The sequence below is a fragment of the Cannabis sativa genome, unplaced genomic scaffold (assembly GCF_029168945.1).
Source record: "Cannabis sativa cultivar Pink pepper isolate KNU-18-1 unplaced genomic scaffold, ASM2916894v1 Contig1, whole genome shotgun sequence".
NCBI classification, from domain to species: Eukaryota; Viridiplantae; Streptophyta; class Magnoliopsida; order Rosales; family Cannabaceae; genus Cannabis; species Cannabis sativa.
The window spans coordinates 1,948,014-1,972,906 of NW_026870037.1; the positions used below are offsets into that span (position 1 = coordinate 1,948,014).

Consider the following 24,893-nt stretch of genomic DNA (forward strand, 5'->3'; position numbering starts at 1 on the left):
TTGTTGTAGGAGAATTCAATTAAAGGCAAGTACTTACTCCATGAACCTTCAAAGTCCATGACACAGGCTCGCAGTAAGTCTTCCAATATTTGGATTGTTCTTTCTGATTGACCATCAGTCTGAGTGTGAAAGGCTGTACTAAACTTTAACTTGGTACCCATAGCCTTTTGAAGACTCACCCAAAATTTCGATGTAAACTTTGGATCCCTATCTGACACAATAGATTTAGGGGCTCCATGGAGACGAACTATCTCCTTCACATAAAATTCAGCGTACTGATCCACTGAATATGTAACTTTCACTGGTAGAAAGTGAGCTGATTTTGTGAATCTGTCCACTATGACCCATACTGAATCATACATTCCCGTAGTTCTAGGCAATCCAGTTACAAAATCCATTGCAATGTCCTCCCACTTCCACTCAGGAAGGACTAAAGGTTGCAGCAACCCTGCCGACCTCTGATGTTCAGCTTTGATTTGCTGGCAGGTTAAACACTTGGACACATAATCCACCACATCTCTTTTCATCCCATACCACCAAAAATAGGGTTTTAAATCATGGTACATTTTGGTGGTTCCCGAATGCAACGAATAAGGTGTGGTATGAGCTTCATCAAGTATCTCTTTCTTAAGCTCATCAACATTAGGACCACAAACTCGAGCTTTGTATAACAACATTCCACTGTTTGAGACTGAAAAGTCTTTAGGCCGACCAGCCATAATCTCATCTCGAACTTTAACTAACTCAGGATCCTCAAGTTGAGCTCTTCTGACCCTCTCCAACATATCAGATTGAAGTGTTAAATTGTGTAACTTTCCAACTACGAACTCAATCCCTGCGTTAACCATTTCAGAGGCTAGTTGAGGGGCTATCAGAATCGCAGTACAAACTTGCCCGGGACCCTTTCTACTCAAAGCATCGGCCACAACATTGGCATTTCTGGGGTGATATAAAATTTCACAGTCGTAATCTTTAACCAACTCCAGCCACCTCCTCTGCCTCATGTTCAAATCCTTCTGGGTGAAAAAGTACTTGAGACTCTTATCATCAGTATAAATCTCACACTTCTCTCCATAAAGATAATGTCGCCATATCTTTAGAGCAAAAACCACAGCAGCAAGTTCTAAATCATGAGTTGGATAGCGCTGCTCATAATCTTTCAGTTGACGAGAGGCATAGGCTATGACTCTGTCTGCTTGCATCAGAACACATCCCAGACCCTATCTGGATGCATCACATTAAACCACAAATTTTTCTTGATCTGATGGCAAAGCTAACACTGGAGCTGTTATCAAATGTTGCTTTAACTCTTGGAAACTTGTTTCACATTTATCTGACCACACAAATCTCTGATTTTTCTTGGTCAATTCGGTTAAAGGCATAGAAATTTTAGAGAATCCTTCGACAAAACGTCGATAGTACCCTGCTAAACCGAGAAAACTTCAAACTTCCGTCACAGACTTGGGCCTCGGCCAATTCTTCACTGATTCTACCTTGTTTGGATCAACCATAATCCCATTTTTCCCAACAATATGCCCCAGAAAGGACACCTCAGACAACCAGAATTCACACTTTTTGAACTTTGCATACAACTTGTGATCCCTAAGTCGCTGCAATACCATTCGAAGATGATGCTTGTGCTCCTCTTCTGACTGAGAGTATACAAGAATGTCATCGATAAACACTATAGCCCAGTTATCGAGGAAATCCTTGAATATTCTATTCATGAGATCCATAAAGGCCGCAGGAGCATTAGTCAATCCGAATGACATTACAAGAAACTCATAGTGTCCATATCTGGTTCTAAAAGCAGTATTCGGTATGTCCTCCTCTCGAATTTTGAGTTGATGATAACCAGATCGTAGATTAAACTTCGAAAACACTGTCTTTCCCTGAAGCTGATCGAACAGATCATCGATTCTGGGCAACGGGTACTTGTTCTTAATCGTCAGTTTGTTTAGTTCCCGATAATCAATACACATTCTGAGGGAACCATCCTTCTTTTTCACAAACAAAACCGGAGCTCCCCAAGGCGATACACTGGGTTGGATAAACCCAATATCAAGCATCCCCTAAAGTTGCAACTTAAGCTCCTTGGGTTCTGCTGGAGCCATCCTATATGGAGCTTTAGAAACAGGCTCAACTCTAGGTGCCAGATCAATTACGAAATCAATTTCTCGTTGCGGCGGTAATCCCGGCAACTCCTCAGGAAACACATCGAGAAAGTCTCTTACCACCCTGACTGCCTCAGGCCCAAATAGTTCAGGTCTGCTAGAGTCAATTACCACTGCTAGAAATCCTATACAGCCACTGTATAGTAAATCTCTAGTCCTCAATACAAAAATAACTGGGATCCGAGACCCCTGAACAGATCCAACATAAACAAACGGATCTTCACCTTCTGGCTGAAAAATCACCATCTTCCGCTTACAATCTATACTGGCCGAATACTTGGACAAAAAATCCATCCCCAGTATAATGTCAAACTCAGTTAGTTCCAGTTCTATAAGGTCAGCGCTCAACTCCCTATCTTCATCCTAACCGGCATAGACCTAATGCGCCTATTAGAGATAACCAACTCCCCACTAGGCATTAGTGTTCCAAACCCTCTTTCTAAAATATCACAAGGCCTACCCAAAAGATTAATTATTATTGTAGCTACATATGAGCGTGTAGCTCCTGAATCAAATAAAACTGTAAACAAGGAGTTGTTGACGGGAAGCTGACCTGTCACAACAGAAGGACTGGCTGCAGCATCGGCTTGGGTGATAGCGAACACTCGAGCAGGAACCGGTTTCACCTCAGCTTTCGGCTCTTCTTTCTTTGCCTGAGGGCAATCTTTCTTGAAATGCCCCACCATGCCGCACAGGAAGCATGTCTTCCGGTTACACTCTCCCGGATGATGTTTCTTGCACCGTGGACACTTAGGGTAAGAGTAACCCTGGCGTCCACCTCTGCCTTGGTTCCCACGGAATCGCTTGCTTTGCCCTAAACAACCAGATACCGAGGTGATTTTCCTTTTCTGTTCAGTGGTGGAGTCACTACCATCCCTACCATAAACAGGAATAGGAACAGTGGGGGTTCCACCAACACTTGGAGTTACTCAGGGCTCCTGAAGAAATTTACTGCACCCTCGGCTCTCAAAGCCTTTTCGACCATTTCAGCATATGAAGTTGCTTCAGTAGTAGTAATCACCAAATCGTGTCTAACTTTCGCACTCAAACCGGCCAAGTACTTTTCTTTCTTGCTCAAGTCAGTTGGCACGATTCCCACAGCGAGCTTGGCCAGACGGTCAAACTTAGTAGTATACTCAGTAACAGACATTCCCTCGGTTTGAACCAGTTCTATGAACTCTTTTCGCTTAGCACTGCTGATGGCTTCATTGTAATATTTGGAATTGAACAATTCCTTGAATTCCTCCCAGGTCAAAACTGTGACGTCCCGAGTGAGGGTTATCAATTCCCACAACACGAGAGCGTCCTCCTGTAATTGGAATGTGGCGCAGGTCACTCGATCATTACCAACCACTCCCATAAAATTGAGGATACGCTCGATCATTACCAAACACTGGATTTAGACTGACATGGTATAATCAGCGATAGGTATTCTTTACACCTTGGAAAAGTGTTATGTCCTTTCCAGGACATTGGCAAAGTTTACTAGTATCGGATGTATGGAGTATACATCGGAAGGGACCGATATTGAACTTTGATTAGATATATTAAAACTTACCGTAATATCTATTTAATTCAATATCACCTGTTGATCTTAGATCAAATGATCTTAATCCTGATATGGTTAGGTTCAATCTCAAGAGTGTTACCCGTGTTCTTTGATTTGTTAGTTAAGCCTACTTTTGGGTCAGGGTGATACGTACATTTTGGGAACACGGTAGTGCAATTGAGTGGGAGCGCTAACATAAATATGGAATCTATAGCTTCTATTTGCCAAATAGAAAGTAAAGGATGATTTCTTTCGAGCTTAACCAAACGAAGATAAATGGTGGAGATCTCATTTCACTTAGCTGAAATATCATTTATACAGGGTTAAGTGTTTTAAGGATAAAATACATTGTAGGGTGTTACGGTAATTTAATCCCTTTACAATGTAAATCTTCTATATAGAGGATCATTGATCACATGAGGGTTATAACAATGGATAACTAATGACGTGTCTATATCGTGGAACATATAGAGTGTTCTATATGACTGAGAGTGCAATTCTAAGTTCTAAGTGTGGATTCAATGAGGAATTAATAAGTTAGGGAATTTACTTGGTAAATTCGGTTCGACTTGTTGGAAGCTCGGTTATATAGACCCATGGTCCCCATACTAGTGGAGACCATACTGCTTGTAAGATTCAGTTAATTGATTTGAATTAATCAATTATAATTCTAAAAGTTAGACTATGTCTACTTTATGAATTTTCACTAAGCAAGGGCGAAATTGTAAAGAAAAGAGATTTTATGTTTATTTATTGATTAAGAGACTTTATATGTCTAAATTAATAAATATATTAAATGGTAATATTATTTAATAATTATTTTCAAGTTATTAAATAATTAGAATTGACATTTAAAAGGTTAAATTGGAAAATTGGCATTTTTGAGAAAATGGAAATGGAAAATAACAAAATGGGAAGGTTGTAAAGTGAGGCCCAAATCTCTTTGTATGGCCGACCACATGCAACAAGAATTGCCATTTGTAGTTTCCATTATTTTAATGCCATACAATTCTAACCTAAACCTAGAGGGTTTTCTATAAATAGAAAGTGTTGGCTTGAGGAAACACACACATCTTTGAACATCAGTTTCCTTCAGAAAAGGCCACACGCCACCTTCTCTCGCTCTCTTTTCTTCTTTGTAATTTCGAATTCCTTGAGTGATGAGTAGTGCCCACACACATCAAGTGGTATCTCAATCATAGTATGTAAGACTATGGAAATTCTGCATCAAAGAAGGAGAAAAGAAGATCCAGATTCAGATCTTGATTATGCTCTGCTACAGAAAGGAATCAAGGGCTAGAGATCTGAACGGAAGGAGTCATATTATTCCGCTGCACCCACTGTAAGGTTTTCTAACTTTATATGTGTTTATTTTCATTGTTTTAGAATTCATATTAGGTTGTTAATCCAACATACATGATAGTAAATAGATCCTGGTAAAATAAATTCCAACATATACCACATACACTACATACCTCGATGTACGAGTGTTGGTAGGGTTTGCTCATACCCTGAGTACCTTTGAGTGATATACCACACACTCCCAGTACCTCACCGTACTTATGCTGGTATCACAATACTCTCAGAACATTCACTATACCAATGCACTCTATACCATAACCGTATAATTGTTGGTAGTGCGAATAACATTTTAAGCATGCATATACACATAACATATACATACACTCAGATATTCATATCACACATTGACATTGTATACAGTTCTTACCATCTTTTCGAATTCAAGTGTGCTGGCCGACCTGAACGGAATTGCTCGTGCTAGATGGATGCCCTAATCACATTAATTGTAACACAGATGAGTAACTCGCTAAATCACTTTCCGGGGACTTAAACTTGAAACTAAAAGTTTCCCTATCGATAAACAACATGGCAATACCCTAAATATCTCAAAATTGGGAAAAACTAGGGTCTCAAAAATTCCCCCAACCGCAGACCGGTCCCAACCGGAAGTCCAGTTTTGGGACACCAACCGGTCGACCGGTTGGTACAGGTCCCCCAGAACCGGTCGACCGGTTCTGCACTGGGAACCAAAATAATTCCCCCATGAACTCAAAATTCAACCAAACTTTACCAAACTCTCCAGAACACCTGCACAATACATTTACAACCTTTTCCAACCAGCAAATCCCAAAAAAAACCATTAAAAATCAAGTTGCCATTAAAGCTCAAAGCTTGAGTTGCCATTAAAACTCAAGCTTGCTTAAAACTAACACCATGCATCAAAATCAACTACCAGAACCTTTAATCAACCAATACTGAGCATAAAAACCGAACCCTAATCATTTCTAAACCTAACATCCCCTATTCCTCAAAAACACAAGCTCAAACTAAACTTAAATTCAAGAACTAGGGCAAGGAGTTGCTAAAGCTTACCTTGGCTTGATTTCTTCTTGAATCCCTTGCTGCAAGCACCAAAAATCCACAACAAAACCCCCTGGTTTTGGCTGCTCGAAGAGAGAGAGAAAATGGAAAGAGTTGTTCTTCAATTTTTGGTCTTTTTTCTTAATTTCACTAAATGAAGTAAAAGGTAGGGAAAATCAATTTCCCTTGCTGAAAAATCAGCTCGCTAGGTGTCACGTACTCATGGCAGCCACCTAATCCACCAATTAACCAAATGTCTAAAATGCCCTTAACCCAAAAATTAAGGTTTTTCCAAAGCTAGGGGTAAAATGGTCAAATTCCATAACCCCGCTCAATCCCGATAATTTATTTTCTCTAAAATATTCCCCGCTAAGAAATAAAGTTCTAAACTTACCCATGTGATCAAACTAGCCATCCATCGCATTTTCCGTTGTCGCCGAGCAAAAATTACAAAAATAACATATTTCACATATTAATCAAATAATACCCCTAGAGTTTAATAAAATCTCCAAAATTGAGAAATTATAACTCTAATATTTATTTCTAAATATGGGGGTCCACAATTAAATAAATTCATAAATAATTATAAAATAACAGAAATTAGTGCTAATTACCTTTTCTAATCCAATTTACTAAAGCGGTCATTACACTTAGTCCACAAGTCTTTTTTATTTATAAGAGTATTTATTACAGAGAATGTTCTTGGTAGCTTTTCTCTCTTTGGCTCTTTTGAAACCCAGAATTCTCGACCCCCGCCTTAATGTGTTTGGGGGATATTTATAGTGTTTTTTTGTGGGGTGATCCATAGAACCGAGCTACATGTCTTTCTGTATTTTTTCAGTGGGGGCACGCATTCCCAACCAGTGTAACATAGGAAATGCATGGTCTATACCCTAGGTATTTTAGGAGTTAGGTTGATGTAATCCATTATCCCTTCTTGACTGATGTGATTCCTCATAAAGTAGCCGTCACTAGGCTTATTAATCATAGCGTAATAGCTGCAAAAGGGGGGGTTACGCCGTCAGACTTAATACTTATGGTAGTTCCAATACGCCTTCTCCCATGCGTCATTAAATGCGAGGTGACTGTTCAGGTAGGGTTTAATACCTCCCGGAGGTGCTTTGCTATAGCTTTGCTCTCCGGGAGTACGTGGGTCCCTCATACCTTCTCCGAGAGGTATGTTTCTTGTTGATCCTCTTGATTAAAAAGAATTAGTCGAATTATCTCGAGACCTTACTCCTCAAATCCACGTGTCGCAGTTGCGTTGGTTTACGTATTCTGGACAAAATTAAGGGCAACAATGGTATTGACTTTAAAAAATTAATTTGAATATTATTATTATTGATGTGTATTTTGTGTATTTGTGAAGTGTGTAGTTATCACATGACACATACTAGTACTATCACAATTTTTCTTACTGCCATTATACTACTAATACTATCACTATGACACACACTATGTAGTTTTGATTTTGATTTTCGAACTTTTGAACGTTGGATTGACCTTCATAAGTGTAGATTTGGAATTAATATTTTATTTAAATCTAACGAATACAGTCTTGGTACTTAATTTAAATAACTAGAATTTGGATTTTTCTAAAAAAAAAAATTGATTGAGTTGATTGGGTCAACCCGTGATATGCCAACCCGCTAACTCGCCAACCCAACCTTATCGTGGGTTTCGGTCCATTTTTTTGGACTTGAAACTCGCAGACCCAAAACCTAGTCAAGCCAACTGATGTTCAATTCTAATTAATATCACTTAAAATCTATAATTTAATAAACAATCAAGGCACATCTTCCCAAACTGGCCTTATGTATGATATATTAATAACTAGTAAATGTAGTCACGCTTCGCGCGGTTATATAATAGTTTAAATATAAATTTAAGTCCTATATTTTAAAAATTATTGACTGTTCTTTCTATTTAGTTAAATTATAATTTAGATATAGTATTTTGCAAAATAAAGTATAATGATACACTGAGTCTAATTGTAATCATATTTTAACACTAACATTAAAACTTTCTTTTCTTAACCCTCAATAACGATTGTGATCTAATTTATGATCTAATTACACTAAAGTGATCCAATTATAACAAACCAATCAAATTCAATCCAATTACAAAGAATTAAATATCTAGTTATAATGTGTTGCACCCTTAAATTTTAGAATCAAATCAATAAAATTCTAGGTGTTATTATGTCTTTGAGTCTCTCTTTTTAAGAGTGTTTTGTCTCTCTTTTTGAGAGTGTGAGTTTCTTTTCAATTAGTTTGTAAAGGTGTTTTTGTCTTGTCTTGTTTCTAACTTACTGCTACAATCTTTCTTTCATCTTTCGTGTTTTTTTATCAATACCCTATTTTTACTCCTGTTCTTTATGGCGTCTAGCAGCCGTGGCAGTGAAGATTTATCCAAAGCATGGGCAGATATGTGTTTAGAAGAAGAAGAAAATGAAGAGGCTATATTCAAGGATGAAGATGAAGTTGAAGTTGAACCTGAATTTGATGGCAGATTATGTTTAGTGGGGAAACTATTGACAGGGAAGCTGATCTGTGGAAACCTGGCAAAGGCATGTATGTCAAAATCCTGGAACAAAATCGATTTCTCTTCCAATTTTACCATGAAATCGATATACAAAGGGTCATTAACGGAAGTCCTTGGACTTATGACCTGAAACAACTTATCATTGAAAGGCTTAAACCAGGTATAAATCCAAAGAACACGACTCTGAACTATCTTGATATGTGGGTTCAAATCCACAATTTACAATCGGGATTTAAAATAGAAAAAGCTATTCTGGAAGCAGGTCGATTTATTGGAGAATATATGGAATCCGATCCAAATAATTTTTCTGGTGTTTGGCGGGAGTATTTTAGAATCCGTGTTCGTATTAACATAGCTCTGCCTCTCAAAAGAAGAATAAAGTTCAGACGTAGAGGGAATGCATCCTTTTTCTATGCCAATTTCAAATATTAAAGAGTCGCCACCTTTTGCTTCATCTATGGAGTATTAGGCCATTCTGAAAGATTTTGTGGGAAGCTATATGATACCCCTATTGACCAAATTTAAAAGCCATATGGCATGTGGATGAAGGCCCCAACGAAAAGACAAAATTTCCTCATGGCTTCACCATGGCTGCGGCATGGAAAGACGGCGGCTCCGATTGACACTGATGATACTCCGATAGCCTCACCCAGATTTAACTCTGCTCCTCCATCAATGGCATAATCAAAGGAGATTCATGAAAGTTAGCCTTCGGATGGCAAGGATAATTCCCATGATGAACCAGCTGTGATCCTTAATGACAATATTTCCACTTTTATTTCTGATAAAGAGATGGAAATCCTAGATACTAAGAGAAAGAGAATTGATACAGTTGCAAATGGGCCTGCTTATTCGAGTTCTCCCATGGAAACTAAGTCCACATTTTTCTCCTCAAAGATAGCTGATGGACAGTAAAAAAATGTCAATATGGTGGGTCCTAGTGGTGTCCAGGCCCACCAATCATTATGAGTATAATAAGTTGGAATTGTCGTGGGCTTGGGAACCCACGGGCCCAACAATTCCTTGAAGACATATGCTGTCAAAAGAAACCCAAGTTTGTTTTTCTATGTGAGACTTTATGCAAAAAAGATGTTGTGGGTAAAATTAAAAAAATGTTTGGGCTTTGAAGCTTCCTTTAATGTTGATGCCCAAGGTAGATCGGGTGGGCTTACTTTTCTTCGGAAAGTGGCTGATGAGGCCCAGCTCCTCAGGTTCTCGCAGAACCATATCGACGTTCGTATCGATCTTCCTGGGATTCATCCCTGGCGCTTGACTGGCTTCTATGGCGAACCAAATCATAGCCTCCAATCGAGAACATGGAATCTCCTCAGGTCTCTCTCTGCTGAGTTGCAACTGCCCTGGTGTGTTATCGGAGACCTAAATAATATTACAAACCAAGCCGAGAAAAGGGGCGGACGTGCTTACCCTTCTTCTCTCATTGAAGGCGTCCAATCTGCTCTTCACGATTGCCATCTCCATGACTTGGAGCTTCGAGGTTACCCTTACACATGGGAGCGTGGAAGAAACACAGGGCAACTTGTCGAGATTAGGCTTGATAAAGCTCTTGTCACTCAACAATGGTTAGATATCTTTCATGAGGTAACTCTTACTAACCTTGACTTCTCTTGTTCCGATCACACTCCAATTATTCTGGACTTTAACAATGGCAGCCATGGTAACTTTGTTCATCACTTCCGATTTGAAAATTTATGGTGCCGTGAACCTATGTGCAAACAAATAGTTAAAGCTTGCTAGGAAGAGAATGGTCAATTGTCTCTTGTTGAAAAAATAAAAATGTGTGGTCTGGCTCTTGATAACTGGGGAAAAAGTCTCAAAGGCAATTTTAAAAAGAGATTGGCAAAGAGCAAAAGTGTTATGGCAGCTATAAAACATGATGATAATTTATTTTCTTACCAAGATTATGTTGTAGAGAAGAGTAATTATTTGAGATACTTGCCCAACAAGAAATATATTGGAAGCAACGATCAAAACAATATTGGCTCAATGTCGGCAACAAAAATAGCAAATACTTCCATGCCTCTGCAGTGCTAGGAAAAGAAACAACCAAATTCACCAACTTCAAGACTCAAATGGCAACTGGGTTCGATGGGATACTGGTTTGGATAAGGTAATTTCAGAGTATTTTTCAAATCTTTATTCTGCTAGTGGTGCTCATCCTGATTTGGTGGTAAATGCAGTTAGTGGCATTGTTAATAGTTCTCAGAATAAGGACTTGCTCCAGCCGGTGACAATTGAAGAAGTTAAAAATGCCTTATTCCAAATGCATCTTGATAAAGGCCCAGGGCCTGACGGAATGAGGCCAGGATTTTTCCAAAAGCACTGGGATATCATTGGAGCGGAGATTGTTGTCTTGGTTACTGATTTTTTCGATACTGGGGAACTTCCAAGAGACCTCAATACAATCAACCTTGTCTTAATTCCGAAAAAGAAGAACTTTCTGTCTATGAACGACTTGCGGCCTATTGCTCTTTGCAATGTGTTGTATAAAATTGTCTCCAAAGTGCTGGCAAATCGAATGCGGGGTATTATTGACAAGATTATCGCAACCACTCAAAGTGCGTTTATTCCTGGAAGATTAATCTCTGATAATGTAATGATCGCATTTGAAGTTATGCACTACCTAAAGCGCAATACAAAAGGGAAAAAAGGCTTCATGGCTCTTAAGCTCGACATGAGCAAAGCCTATAACCGGGTTGAGTGGAGTTATCTTCAGGCAATTATGAGTCGCATGGGTTTTCATGATAAGTGGATCTACCTTATAATGTCGTGTCTCACCTCGGTTCGGTACAATGTTATCCATGGAGGTCATATTGTTGGCCCTATTACTCCAACCCGAGGTATTCGCCAAGGTGACCCTTTATCTACTTATCTCTTTATAGTTTGTGCTGAAGGCTTATCAATGCTCATCAATTCTGCTGAATCAAACCGCATCATCCATGGATCTCGGGTTGCAAGAGGAGCCCCCTCCATCACACACATGCTTTTCGCAGATGATAGCTACCTTTTTTGTCAGGCTTCGATTGGTGCAGCCCAAAGTGTTAGAAATCTACTTTATGAGTTTGAACATGCATCTGGTCAAAAGGTCAACATCGCCAAGTCCTCTATATTTTTCAGCCCCAACTCTGATGCTCAAACCCGGTCTCATATTAGCTCTATACTTGGAATGGCCAAAGCTTCAGATGATAGCCTATACTTAGGCTTACCCAATATCATAGGCCGCAACAAATCAACTATCTTTGGCTTCTTGAAAAATAAAGTTATTGCTCGCCTCAATAGTTGGGATGGCAAGTTTCTCTCTCGTGCCGGTAAAGAAATTGTTCTCAAAACTGTCATTCAGTCTCTACCTACATATGCCATGAGTGTCTTTCTAATTCCTCTAGGCATCTGTGAAGACATTGAGAAGCTTATGGCGGGATTTCGGTGGAACACCTCATCTAGTAAGGGTCGAGGTATTACTTGGATGTCTTGGGAGAGAATGACTGGTTCAAAAGATGAGGGTGGTATGGGTTTTCGATGCCTTCAAGAGTTCAACCTTGCTACGCTTGCTAAACAAGGTTGGAGATTATTATGTCACCCTGAGTCCCTTGTAGGACGTGTATTCAAGGCAAAATACTTCCCCAATACTGATTATCTCTCAGCCGAACTTGGCAACAACCCCAGTTTTATGTGGCGCAGTATTTAGGGCGCCCAAAGTGTGGTCCGAACCAGTGCTATTCGAATAATTGGGAATGGACTTACTACAAATATTACTTCCCATCCATGGATTCCACATTCTTCTAACAGGTTTTTTCATCATCTCATCCGACTTTATATGAACAAACTGTTGATTCTCTCTTTACAATTGATGAAAGAAGATGGGATGCTGAAATCATAAACGATTTGTTCAACCACCGGGATGCTACACTGATTCTTGGCATTCCTTTGTCACCAAATGCCGATACTGATTTCTGGTCCTGGTCTGGAGAACGTTCAGGCATTTTCTCTGTGAAAAGTGCTTACACTCTTCTGCAAAATGGCAAGCCCAAGAGCCAAGGAGCTGATAACTCTGGGTTTTGGCGCAAACTGTGGCATCTAAAGATCCCCCCAAAGGTTAAGAACTTTCTGTGGCGTGCTACCTCTGATTGCTTCCCAACATGCCTTCAACTTGTGTCAAAACATGTGAGAATCTCATCCTCTTGCCGGTATGTAAATCCCATCCTGAAACGACTGTCCATGCTTTATTAAACTGTCAACTTGCTTTGCATTGCTAGTCAACATTGGGGATTACTTTGAATATGGCTTTATCATCCTCATTTGGCAATTGGCTCCAAGAAGCTTTCCTAAAACTTGATGAGGATCAAGTATGTCGTGCTGCGATGCTATGTTGGGCCTTGTGGAAAGCAAGAAATGCTACTGTATGGAACAAAAAACAGTCTTCCCATACCGAGAGCCTGGCGTCAGCTTGTACAACCCTCGATCATTGGCGAAAAGCTCAAGACAATACATGTCTATCTTCCTTGTTCTTTGAGAATAAGGGTGATGGTGCTGAGCTTTGGACTAAACTTGATTCAAACAACATCAAGGTCAATGTTGATGCCTCCCTTTTTGCACAAGACAATTCATACGGATTTGGTATTGTGGCTCGTGACAGCCAAGGCAAGCTAATTGAAGCAAAAACTTGTTACCAAGGAGGCGATTTCAGTGCTGAAACTATTGAAGCCATCGGTATCAAGGAAGCTCTCAACTGGGTGAAAAATAAAAAATGGCGGAACGTACAGATTGAGACAGATAGCATGGTCACTGTCCAAGGTATTCGTAGTAATCAAAAGATGAACTCTACCTTTGGACTTGTTATTTAAGATTGTCAAATTCTGTTATCCTCTTTAAATAATGTAAACCTCTTTTTTATTAGACGATCAACAAATCGAGTCGCTCATGTTGTAGCAAGGTACTCTCGATTTTTTCCTGGTTGTAGCATTTTTGAGCATAATGCTTGGGCTGATTTAAAAGCCCTCTTGTACTCTGAATGCTAATATTTCAATGAAGTTGCTATTTCATCTTTAAAAAAAAAATATATCTAGTTATAGTTGGATAGAATTGGAAGTGAGTTGTTGTATTTTAATTAAATTGGATAGAATTTTGGAAGGAACTTTCAAAATCTAACTAAAAACTTGATTTAATCTACATGTAATACATATTAAAAACATATTGTATTTATTCATATATATTAAAAAATATTTAATTTTTAATAAATTTTTTACAGCAATTATTTTATAATATATATTTTTTTAATATTAAAATTTTGATAAAATAATAAATAAAAATTTATAACCTCTAGAACATTTATCATCAAATTTTCTTCATAAAATGATAAAGCCTCACAAATTAGTAAAATAGAAAGAAAATCATATAAAATGCCACCTAATTTTTTTCTTCTTACATTATATGAATATATGGATATAGATTATTTATAGTATCTAGGGGTGTTTGCAGTGCGGGTGATGCGGGTTTAAGTTATTTTCTCAAACTAAACCACATATGCGATTTTTGTAATTTTTTAAATCGTAACCGCACTGCAAGATCTTAAAACTGCGAAAAACTACACTACAAAAATATGGTGTGGTGTGGTGCGATTTATCAAACGTTAAAATAAAAATTAAAAAATTCATCCAATAAAATTTTAACAATTATACAAGAAAAAAACTATCTTATTAAACTTTTAACGTCATGATATATATGCTAATCAAGTTATTATATTGAATTGTTTCTAAAAAATTATATAATATACATATTATATATATCGATACTAATTTAGCAATAAGAAATTAGAAAAATAAAAAATAAAAATAATTTATATGGATGTTTCTTAAATTTAATTTTGTAAAAATATGAGTTGTTCATACATCAAAAAAGAAATTATAATATAAAAATTAGTATTTTTGTAATGTATAATGTGGTGCAATTTGAATCACAATTATTAAATTTAAAACCTCAAAAACTGTATTTTTTGTGTGGTATAGTATTTATGAAGTGTAGGTAGGGATGCACATTTTTCCCATGGGGATGGGGCCCTACGGGGACCCGCCCCTAATGGGGCGGGGATTCCCCGTCTAAATGAGGAACGGGGATCAAATTTTGTCCCCGAATATTAAATGGGGTGGGGATGGGGATGCCACTTCCCGTCCCGACGGGAACCCGTTTAATTTATTAATTATTTTTTTATTGATATATTATATTTTATATATGCTTTTGTATTTTTTTTAGTATATTAATATCATTTTTACTATTTTTGAAGTTGTGTTTTTTATAATAATTAACTATATTAAATAGTAAATAATATGTAATATTTTCTATTTTATGTAATTTAATAATTTTATACATTTAAATTTTTAAAATAAACTTTATTTTTACAATAGGGGATTCCCCGCCCCGTCCTCGCCCCATTAGGGAATTCCCCGCCCCGTCCCCGATGGGGAATAAGCAGGGATGGGGCGGGGATGGAGATTAAAATCCTTAACGGGAATGAGGACGGTGGGAGCACTCCCCGCTAATTCCCTGCCCCGTGTGCATCCTTAAGTGTAGACAGTTTAATAAACACTTGTATATAAAATAGTATTAAAGTAGCTAAGTGATATTCTTTCAAAAAACAAAAAAGTAGCTAAGTAATATTTCAAGAAAAGCATAGGGAGTATTAAAAACGATAAATACTATTTTGGACTGTTTTGCAAAAGTTGCTAATTGGACTCTCTATTTTGTTAAATGGCAAAATAGACCTTAAATTTTCCAAAATGGTAAAAATAAGACCATGAGCTCAATTTTCAATAATTTTATTTTTAATATAAACCAATTTTAAGACAATTTTTAACACGAACAGATACATAAAATGTAACTAGTTTTGTCTTAACATCTCTAGATCAGATTATTATTAAGTTTTATTTTGACAAAAAATCAATTCAGAGTCCTATTTGTACAATTTTGAAAAATACAAGGTCTATTTTGTCATTTAACAAAACAGAGAGTCTAATTAGTAACTTTTGTAAAATACATAGTACAAAATAGTATTTACCCTTTTAAAAAACCACTGAAAAACCCTAATTTTGTTTATTTTATTTCTTTCTTTTCTTATGCAAAGCCCTAATTTTTGTCGAACGCGTTGCATAAATTGCTGCAAATACAAATAGAATAAGAGGGAGGGAAAGAGCAAATTGCCCCAAGGGAGAACGGCTTCCATTGATTTTGATTTCGACCAAGGGAGGAAGAAGAGGTACCGTTGTCTGTAACCATTTTCTCTCCGTCCAAACATCTTTCCAGAACTAGAAACCTGTTTGATTTGTTTGGCAGTTGAATTTGACCTAGTTCTGATTTCAAGCTTCGGCTTTCTTGTATACTGTTCAAATTGATTTTTTTGAGACAAGAATGGGGGATTCCGATACACGTAATATCAGAAACATATGCATATTAGCTCATGTCGATCACGGCAAGACCACGCTTGCCGATCACCTGATCGCCTCTTCCGGCGGTGGCTTACTCCACCCTAAGCTCGCCGGGCGTCTCCGGTTCATGGACTACCTCGATGAGGAGCAGCGGCGCGCCATTACCATGAAGAGCTCCTCAATAGGTCTCCGGTATAAGGAGCATTCCATTAACCTTATTGATTCCCCTGGCCATATGGATTTCTGTAGTGAGGTCTCTACGGCGGCGCGGTTGAGTGACGGAGCATTAGTTTTGGTTGATGCCGTCGAAGGTGTTCATATCCAAACCCACGCGGTTTTGCGGCAAGCTTGGATTGAGAAGCTAACCCCGTGTTTGGTGCTTAACAAAATTGATAGATTAATTAGTGAGCTTATGTTGAGTCCCATGGAGGCGTATACGAGGTTGTTGAGGATTGTTCATGAAGTCAATGGCATTGTGAGTGCGTATAAGTCGGAGAAATATTTGTCAGAAGTTGATTCTATACTTGCTGGGCCTTCTGGTGAATTTGGAGATGAGAGTCATGAATTTGTAGAGGACGATGAGGAAGATACTTTTCAACCCCAAAAGGGAAATGTGGCATTTGTGTGTGCATTGGATGGATGGGGTTTTACTATACATGATTTCGCCGAGTTCTATGCTTCCAAGCTTGGGGCAAGTGCAGCCGCATTGCAAAAGGCGCTATGGGGTCCTCGGTATTTCAATGCGAAGAGTAAGATGATTGTGGGGAAGAAGGGAATTGGTGGAGGAAGTAAAGCTCGTCCTATGTTTGTTCAGTTTGTGCTTGAGCCACTTTGGCAAGTTTACCAGGCGGCTTTGGATACTGACGGGGACAAAAAGATGCTTGAGAAAGTAATTAAGTCATTTAATCTGTCTGTACCACCTCGGGAGCTTCAAAACAAGGATCCCAAAATTGTACTTCAATCAGTGATGAGCCGTTGGCTCCCTCTGTCTGAAGCAGTGTTATCAATGGTAGTCAAGTGTATGCCTGACCCTATTACAGCACAGGCATTTCGAATTCCACGTTTACTCCCCAAAAGAGAGGTTGTCGTTGATGAAGTTGATTCTGATGTGCTTGCAGAGGCTGAGCTTGTGAGAGCATCGGTTGAAGCTTGTGATTTGAGTCCGGAAGCTCCTTGTGTTGCTTTTGTATCCAAGATGTTTGCTGTTCCGAAGAAAATGCTTCCTCAAAGGAATTCCCAAGGTGAATTCATCAATAATTATATTGATGAAAGTGAAGATGATGACTCGGGCGAATGCTTTCTTGCATTTGCGAGGATCTTTAGTGGGGTTCTTTATTCAGGACAGAAGATTTATGTACTTTCAGCTCTATATGATCCATTAAAAGCAGAGTCAATGCAAAATCATGTACAGGAGGCTGAGTTGCAATCTGTGTACCTAATGATGGGTCAAGGTTTAAACTCTGTTCCTTCTGCTCGTGCAGGAAATGTTGTGGCAATAAGAGGCCTCGGCCAATATATTCTGAAAAGTGCAACTCTTTCTTCCACAAAGAACTCTTGGCCATTCTCAAGTATGGAGTTTCAAGTTGCTCCAACCCTTAGAGTTGCTATTGAACCATCTGATCCTGCAGATATAACTGCATTAATGAAAGGTTTAAAGCTTCTAAACAGAGCAGACCCGTTTGTAGAGGTCACAGTTTCTTCAAGGGGAGAGCATGTTCTGTCTGCTGCAGGGGAAGTTCATCTTGAGAGATGCATAATGGATTTGAAGGAGAGGTTTGCTAGAGTAAGCTTGGAAGTTTCACCGCCTCTTGTTTTTTATAAAGAGACTATTGAGGGAGATGCAATTAATACTCTTGAGAATTTAAAAACTTTAGTTGGGAGCTCAGATTATGTTGAGAGGACCACTCCAAATAAAAGGTGTGTCGTTCGGGTGCAAGTCATAAAGCTACCACCTTCTCTAACTAAGGTTCTTGATGAAAGTTCTGATTTACTTGGAGATATTATTGGTGGTAAGACTGGACATACAAATAAAAGATTCCCAACACAGATATCTAGTCTTACGGACACTGATACTCCAATAGAAACCTTAAGAAAACGCATGATAGATGCTGTGGAGAGTGATATTTTGTCAAGGAACGAGAATGATAAGGACCGGGTAGAAAAACTAAAAGGAAAATGGCTAAAGCTTCTGAAGAGAATCTGGTCACTTGGACCTCGGCAGATTGGTCCTAACATTCTCTTTACTCCAGACTCTGAAGAAAAAAGTACTGACTCCTCTGTTCTCATTCGCGGTTCCTCTCATGTATCCAACAAACTAGGATTCGTAGATGGTTCCGGTCTCTCTGACATAGCAGACAAGACATCCTCAGAATCAACTCAAGCACTGTATGTTGAGGCAGAGCGTCTTGAGAGTAGCATAGTGTCTGGTTTTCAGCTAGCTACAGCAGCTGGCCCGTTATGTGACGAACCCATGTGGGGTTTGGCATTTGTTGTTGAAGCTTTTATTTCTCCAATGACAGCTCCTGATGAATCTGAAACCTCTCAACTGCAGTCTGAACAATATGGTATCTTTAGTGGTCAGGTTATGACAGCTGTTAAAGATGCTTGTAGAGCAGCTGTGTTAGAAAAGAAACCACGACTTGTGGAAGCAATGTACTTTTGCGAGCTAAACACATCGACAGAATATCTGGGTCCTATGTATGCTGTCCTTTCACGAAGGAGGGCGCGGGTTTTGAAAGAAGAAATGCAGGAAGGTTCTCCATTGTTCACGGTGCACGCATATGTTCCTGTATCTGAAAGCTTCGGTTTTGCAGATGAGCTTAGGAGGTGGACTTCCGGGGCTGCAAGTGCTCTCCTTGTGCTTAGCCACTGGGAAGCACTTCCTGAGGATCCTTTCTTTGTCCCCAAAACAGAGGAGGAAATTGAAGAGTTTGGTGATGGCTCTAGTGTGCTCCCTAACACTGCTAGAAAGCTCATCGATAATGTAAGAAGACGGAAGGGCCTTCCAGTTGAGGAAAAAGTAGTACAACATGCAACAAAGCAGAGGACCCTGGCTCGTAAAGTGTAGATGTTCTTTTTTTGTGTAGAGGATATATTTTCAGATTATTGGTATGTTTGCACACCATAATTTATGTCAAATTATTACTTCTGAGTCCTCAAATTTACACTAGTATTCTTATTCATTCTTGTATGGTTCTTCTGTTGTTGAAATTCTGAAATCTCTGATTCAGGCACAAGAAAATATGCGTAGACAAAGGAACTTGGATTAGTTGGATGAATGAATGCAACAGTAACTATGCTGACAGATGAAAGAAATAGGCTTTTGACAGAGAATATGGATTCAGTCAATCTATCATTTTCTGCATTTGCTTGAGATGATGGTTCCGGAAGAAAGACATTGCGGCGATTGAGTTTCTCCTATAAAGAATTTGGTATGTTTCACTTCACTATTGTTTCATGAAGCTATAAATACTGTTGCAGTTTAGGTTTTGTTTGGAACTTGAATTTTATCAAAGAAAATTTTATATTTATATAAAAAGAAGAATAAGATACAGGAAAATGTATGAATATATTCAAAAAAAAAAAAAATCATATTTATATGAAAAATATGACACTAAATTGAGTTATCATTTTTTCTGAAAAATAAAGAGAGAAAAGTTTGTCTCAATCTTAGTAAACCAAACAAGAGAACATTTCTTTTTTAATTTACTTTTTTTTATCTAACTTCTATATTCCAACAAGAAAGTTAATTCCTCTCCACCAGTGGTAACTGGAAAAGAAAACGAAAACATCTAGAGTTTGGCCTACATTAATTTCTATAAAGTCTCCATTTTTATTACAGGCCTAGAGGTGCATGAACTGAGATTGCATATTTGCTCAAATACAATGTGCTCCCCCATGAACTCTGCAGTTTTTTAAAGAAGAAATAGTTTCAATTCAGACCAACTCTGTTCATGCCTGCTGCTAGATCAACTAGGTGAATGACAGAGTGCTGAATTTCCTTCTCATCTGTTGTTTATTTGTGACTTTAAATTGAGTCTGTCAATCCTGAATTCGAAGTGGTGGAATAGGAGGCAGATTGAATTGAAGGAATTCAAAATTTTCTTCTTGGTTTCAAAAAGCAAATGACAAGGCAGTTTGCTTGCTGTGCCGGGAACATAATCTGTTTGGTGTTGCATAAATTTAATCTATTTTGTTTATTATGTCCTGATTACCATTCCAATTGTATCCAAATTTTTGGTTTGTAAAATTATGAAGATTTGAGATAGCCACCTTTGGCATTATTTATTCTTTGTGTCTTTTTCTTCTTTATTTTGGGTGCAGAAATGTATTTATTAACTGTGTGTATACTTCATAATTCATATTGTTAATACAGGTTATAACACTGAGACAGTATAGAGAGTTTTGACAAATAAAATGAATGCCACTTACCAGTTAAATACAAACAGTGAACATAAGTTTAAACAATTCTATATTTATTTTTGGATTCCACACCCGAATGTTATTATTATTAGTATATTGTAAACAATCAAACAAAATTGTAATGAAATTTAAGTTTATTTTATGAAGATTTTTTTTTATTTTAAATATTATCAATATATATTACAAAATGATAATAATTATTATTTTTTATATCAAAGAGCAGCTCTATTTTTAAATCCACAGAACGAGTTTAGTTGTCATCTTATCAAATATGGGGCCACAGGGGTACATTTATCGGTTTGAAATCGAAAAACATTGAACATGCAAGCTTAAAACATGAAACCCCAATCAACATACCAACAAAATAAGACGCAACCTAACAAGAAATGGGTTGAATTTCTTCTAATTTTCTTCAAATATACCTATCACCAAAAACAAAAAAGAGAAATACTACCAACTGCATCGGTGCCATTTGTATGGAACATTCATCTTCTGGATAAAAAGGGCTTTACTGATTCCACGACTACCCTTCCATCGTAAGACAATGACGCAAAGATCCAAGGCTCGCGACAACTCCAAGCAAGGCCATAAACACTGTCTTCATAATCAATATAAGAATGTAGTAATGGGTCTAGATGATTTGCTCTAGTTGGTGAATCAACTACTCTTTCAGATGTAAACTCATCAGCCCACCACAAATTGACAGTTGAGTTTGTACCAGAACTCAGAATAAGCCCTTCGTACTCAGGATTATACTTGACAGCCCATGACCAGTGTGTGTGCCCAGAAAGCTCCTGAATGGGAGTCTTTGGCTTCCTGAGATCCCACAAGCACACTCCAGATTCGTCTTCTGCTGTGACAAGTATGTGCTGCTTCTTGGGATTGTAATCAACATTGCGTACACGAGAGCGCTCAATTGAATTTGTTTTCTTCATTGTTCGTAAGTCCCAAAACTGAAGTGAAGATTCACTAGTCGCCGCAATTGCATTCACATCATGTGGATCCCATGCTCCTCCAGAAAAGTGGTACATACCAGCTGATTCTTGTGATAGTATCTGGATAGCTTTTCTTGGCATATTATCTAAGCTCCATAAGGAAAGATTTTCCTCATCAATACTTATCAGCTTATCATGTTTTCCAGATGGCCACCAAAGAATGCACTTAATCTTACCAACATTTTCCCCAATTGGGGTAATTTTTTCCAACTGAGGGGAATTCAGCTCGCCATACAACTCGGGTATCTGCCATATTGCAGCCTCATACGATTCGCCAGTAAAGTAGACAGTGGAGAAGATTCGTTGATCGAAGGGACAAGAAGCGAGATCCCAGATCTCGTTTGGGTGGGAAAACAATCCATCGCATACTAGTTCAGTTCCTCCTGACGAAATCCGGATCAAATGTACCTCATTTTCTTCTTTCAGAGTGAGAGTGCCGGTGAGAAAGGTGGTGTGATCTGTATCAGCTTTGACATCGGATATGCACCTTGCCTGATATTTCAGACCATATCCGATGCCTGACGAACCTCCTTGCATTGGTTCCCTTTTCACGATCTCTGGGCCTCTGCGGTATTGTGTGTCGCCCTTACGATTACAAGAGAGAGATCTCTCTCACAATACGCGCGTTTCAAAATGATATAAATATTACACAAAATTAATTTACGGTCTAATTAACATCTATCTTGCTAAACATTGCTAATTAACATGACAATAAATATTACACAAAATACTAGGAAGCTGTGCCGCCATAAGCATCATGGGGGGCTTGGTTTTCGAGACTTAAGGGATTTCAACTTAGCCATGTTGGGAAAACAAGCTTGGAGGTTAGTTACAAATGCTCATTCTCTTGTTAGTCGGGTATATAAGGCCCGATATTATCCTCAGGGTTCTTTTTTGAGTGCTTCTCTTGGGCCGAATCCTAGTTTCATATGGAAGAGTATTTTTGAAACGCAAGCTTTGATTAAGGAGGGAGCTCGTCGGGGGGTTGGTCCAGGTACGAATGTTAGTGTTCAATTTGACCCGTGGCTTGCGGATGAGTCTCAACCGTGGGTTACTTCTAGAGCTACTGGTATGGAGACGTGGACGGTTAATAATCTCATGGTGGTAGGAGAACGGGCTTGGGATTTAGAGGTGGTTTCAGATATATTCAATGACCGAGATAAAGAGATCATCATTCGTACTAACATTGATCAGGAGACTCCTATGGATACTTGGTATTGGCATAAGGATCTTTATGGATTCTATACTGTGAGGGAGGCATATCGGTTGCTGCACCATTCAGAGATCACTAATACTAGTGAGGCTGAGATTAAGATATGGAAAATTGCATGGAAGCTTCATGTCCCTCCCAAAGTGCACCAACTTATGTGGCGTGCTTTATCTGGTTGCTTGGCTACTAAGGTTCAACTTACCACCAAACATATTCCTCTAGACCAAGCTTGTCCTATGTGTAACCAGGTGCCTGAGACCATTTACCATTTGTTGGTGCAATGTTCTTTTGCACGGTCTTGTTGGCATCTTTCGGTTCTAAATTGGAGTCATACGCCTATGGAGTCTTTTTGGGATTGGTTTAGCCACATTCTGCTACAACACTCATCCACGGCCCAGGAAGAATTGCTCATGGTTCTTTGGGCGATTTGGTATGCCCGAAATGAGGTGGTTTGGCGGGACAAATCAATGTCAGCGGCGGAGGTTATTCTATTGGCAAGAGTAGTCCTTAATCAATGGAGAAATGCTCAACAAAGGAGAATGGGGTCTCTACTTGTTCCTACGGGTTCAAGAGAGGACTTAGAGCATTGGGTGAAACCAGTTATGGGAAAGATTAAGGTTAATGTCGATGGTGCAATCTTTGCAAGTGATGGTCGATTTGGAGCGGCAGGGGTGGCCCGGGATTCTCAGGGTCGATTCATTGAAGGCTTCACAGTTTTACGAGTGGGGTGTGTGGATTCGGCTATGGCTGAATTGGTAGGGGTTAAGGAGGCCTTGAGTTGGATCAAGAGGAAACATTGGGGACCGGTTGACCTTGAAACCGATTCTTTGGTTGTCGTCCAGGCAGTCCAAAGCACGGTGGAGATACCTTCTCCTTTTGGCCTTCAGGTGGCGGTTTGTCGTTCTCTTTTAGCCGATTTGCCGTTAGTCTCAATTAATTTTGTTAAACGTTCTGTAAACAAAGCTGCACATTGTCTTGCTCGTAGCTCTTGTTTGTATCCAGATCGTATTTTTAGTGAGGATGATGTTCCTCCTGATTTTCTTTCTATTGTAGTGGTTGAATCTTCTTATTAATAAAGTTACCATTTTCCTTCAAAAAAAACATGACAATAAAAATCTTGTATTTTAAAATACAATCTAATTACTAATTACTAATATGTTTCAAACGCAACCTAAAAGGTTAAATATGATGGTTTTGAGTTTGATTTTGGTAACATATTTGTAATAAGACAAAAATGTCCTCTTTTTTTTTTTTTTTGAACTAAAAATTTAAACTTTATTAAATTAAATTAGCTACCAAGATAGCTTCCAAACCAGCAGGGACAACACTCCCGCGGGAAACACAGCCAGGAATAGAACCAGAAGAATGAGCTAAAAAGTTAGCCGCCTGGTTCTCGGACCGTTTAGTAAAATTAATTGAAATAGAAAATAAAAGAGAGGATTGCATAATAGCAACACAATCCGAAATTAAAAGCCCCACCGGAGACAACAAACACTTCTTCTGTTGCACGGCTTGCATCAGCAACAGCGAGTCCGACTCCATAACCACACCAGCAGGCACATACACTCTCTCCATCTGAGAACGATTGGATAAAGTCTCACAAAGAAACACAATACTGGGCTTCTTTTGGATCGCAAGATCCTTAAGGAATTGTAAAGTCCATACGTTATGAATTAATATAGAATTTTCGTAAGTGAAAAAGCCGGGTTATTGAAATTTTTACAATGAGTATTTGATTGAAGAATTAAATTATTACTCAACAAAGACAAATTCAAATGATTGTTGAAATTTTTAAAGAAGGGATGAGATCAATTCAGAAGTACTAATTTTTTTTTTTTTAATTATTTTTTGAAATTAATAGAAATAATTATTAAAGCAAAACAAACAAAATTCAATTGGTCTAATTTGGGATCGTAGCCCATGGCAATTCCAAGATAAAATATTCATAATGATTGGTGGGCCTGGACACCAGTACCCACCAAACTCAAGTTCTTTGAACCATTTACCACTTCGCTCGTTGCCACATCACCCCTCACACCATCAGTATCTTCCAAAGCCGTTCTTCTCCTCTTCGTGTCAAGAACCAAAAGACAAGCCTCCTCGTTGATATCCTCAGATAATTCCTTATGCATAGCAGCTGGTAAAATATCTTCCATAATTATAGGGTCCCCATTAACAACCTTT

General features: G+C 38.5%; 3 protein-coding genes across 4 annotated transcripts; 2 read left to right on the top strand and 1 right to left on the bottom strand.

Annotated features, from left to right (window-relative positions):
• The first annotated feature begins 8,482 nt into the window (after positions 1 to 8,482).
• LOC133032980 (uncharacterized) lies at positions 8,483 to 13,508 on the top strand. Its single transcript, XM_061107472.1, has 5 exons — positions 8,483 to 8,678; positions 9,779 to 10,229; positions 10,696 to 12,265; positions 12,454 to 12,828; positions 12,921 to 13,508. The coding sequence occupies exons 1-5, from the start codon at positions 8,483 to 8,485 to the stop codon at positions 13,506 to 13,508; spliced, it is 3,180 nt and encodes a 1,059-aa protein (XP_060963455.1).
• Positions 13,509 to 15,795: 2,287 nt separating this feature from the next.
• LOC115719314 (uncharacterized) lies at positions 15,796 to 20,499 on the top strand. 2 transcript variants are annotated; one of them, XR_009685486.1, is made up of 3 exons: positions 15,796 to 19,190; positions 19,313 to 19,513; positions 19,924 to 20,499. XR_009685486.1 is itself a non-coding variant. In XM_061107445.1 (2 exons), the coding sequence occupies exon 1, from the start codon at positions 16,066 to 16,068 to the stop codon at positions 19,147 to 19,149; it is 3,084 nt and encodes a 1,027-aa protein (XP_060963428.1). In that variant the 5' UTR covers positions 15,796 to 16,065; the 3' UTR covers positions 19,150 to 19,190; positions 19,313 to 20,499. The 2 variants fall into 2 exon arrangements, 1 of the variants encoding a protein (XP_060963428.1); XM_061107445.1 differs by having other exon boundaries at positions 19,313 to 20,499.
• A 233-nt stretch (positions 20,500 to 20,732) lies between these two features.
• On the bottom strand, positions 20,733 to 23,933 carry LOC115721060 (WD repeat-containing protein DWA2). Its single transcript, XM_061107446.1, has 2 exons — positions 23,792 to 23,933; positions 20,733 to 22,195 (listed from the first exon to the last, which is right to left on the bottom strand). The coding sequence occupies exon 2, from the start codon at positions 22,034 to 22,036 to the stop codon at positions 20,990 to 20,992; it is 1,047 nt and encodes a 348-aa protein (XP_060963429.1). The 5' UTR covers positions 22,037 to 22,195; positions 23,792 to 23,933; the 3' UTR covers positions 20,733 to 20,989.
• Between the last annotated feature and the right edge of the window lie 960 nt (positions 23,934 to 24,893).

Excerpts from the sequence above, each read along its gene's own strand:
- LOC133032980 (XM_061107472.1), top strand. The coding sequence starts at position 8,483 with ATGGCGTCTAGCAGCCGTGGCAGTGAAGATTTATCCAAAGCATGGGCA. Across the intron at positions 8,679-9,778 it reads TGGAAACCTGGCAAAGGCAT|CTTCCTTTAATGTTGATGCC; the intron begins GTATGTCAAAAT and ends TGGGCTTTGAAG. Across the intron at positions 10,230-10,695 it reads GCTCTTGTCACTCAACAATG|TGCTAGGAAAAGAAACAACC; the intron begins GTTAGATATCTT and ends ATGCCTCTGCAG.
- LOC115719314 (XM_061107445.1), top strand. The coding sequence starts at position 16,066 with ATGGGGGATTCCGATACACGTAATATCAGAAACATATGCATATTAGCT.
- LOC115721060 (XM_061107446.1), bottom strand. The coding sequence starts at position 22,036 with ATGCAAGGAGGTTCGTCAGGCATCGGATATGGTCTGAAATATCAGGCA.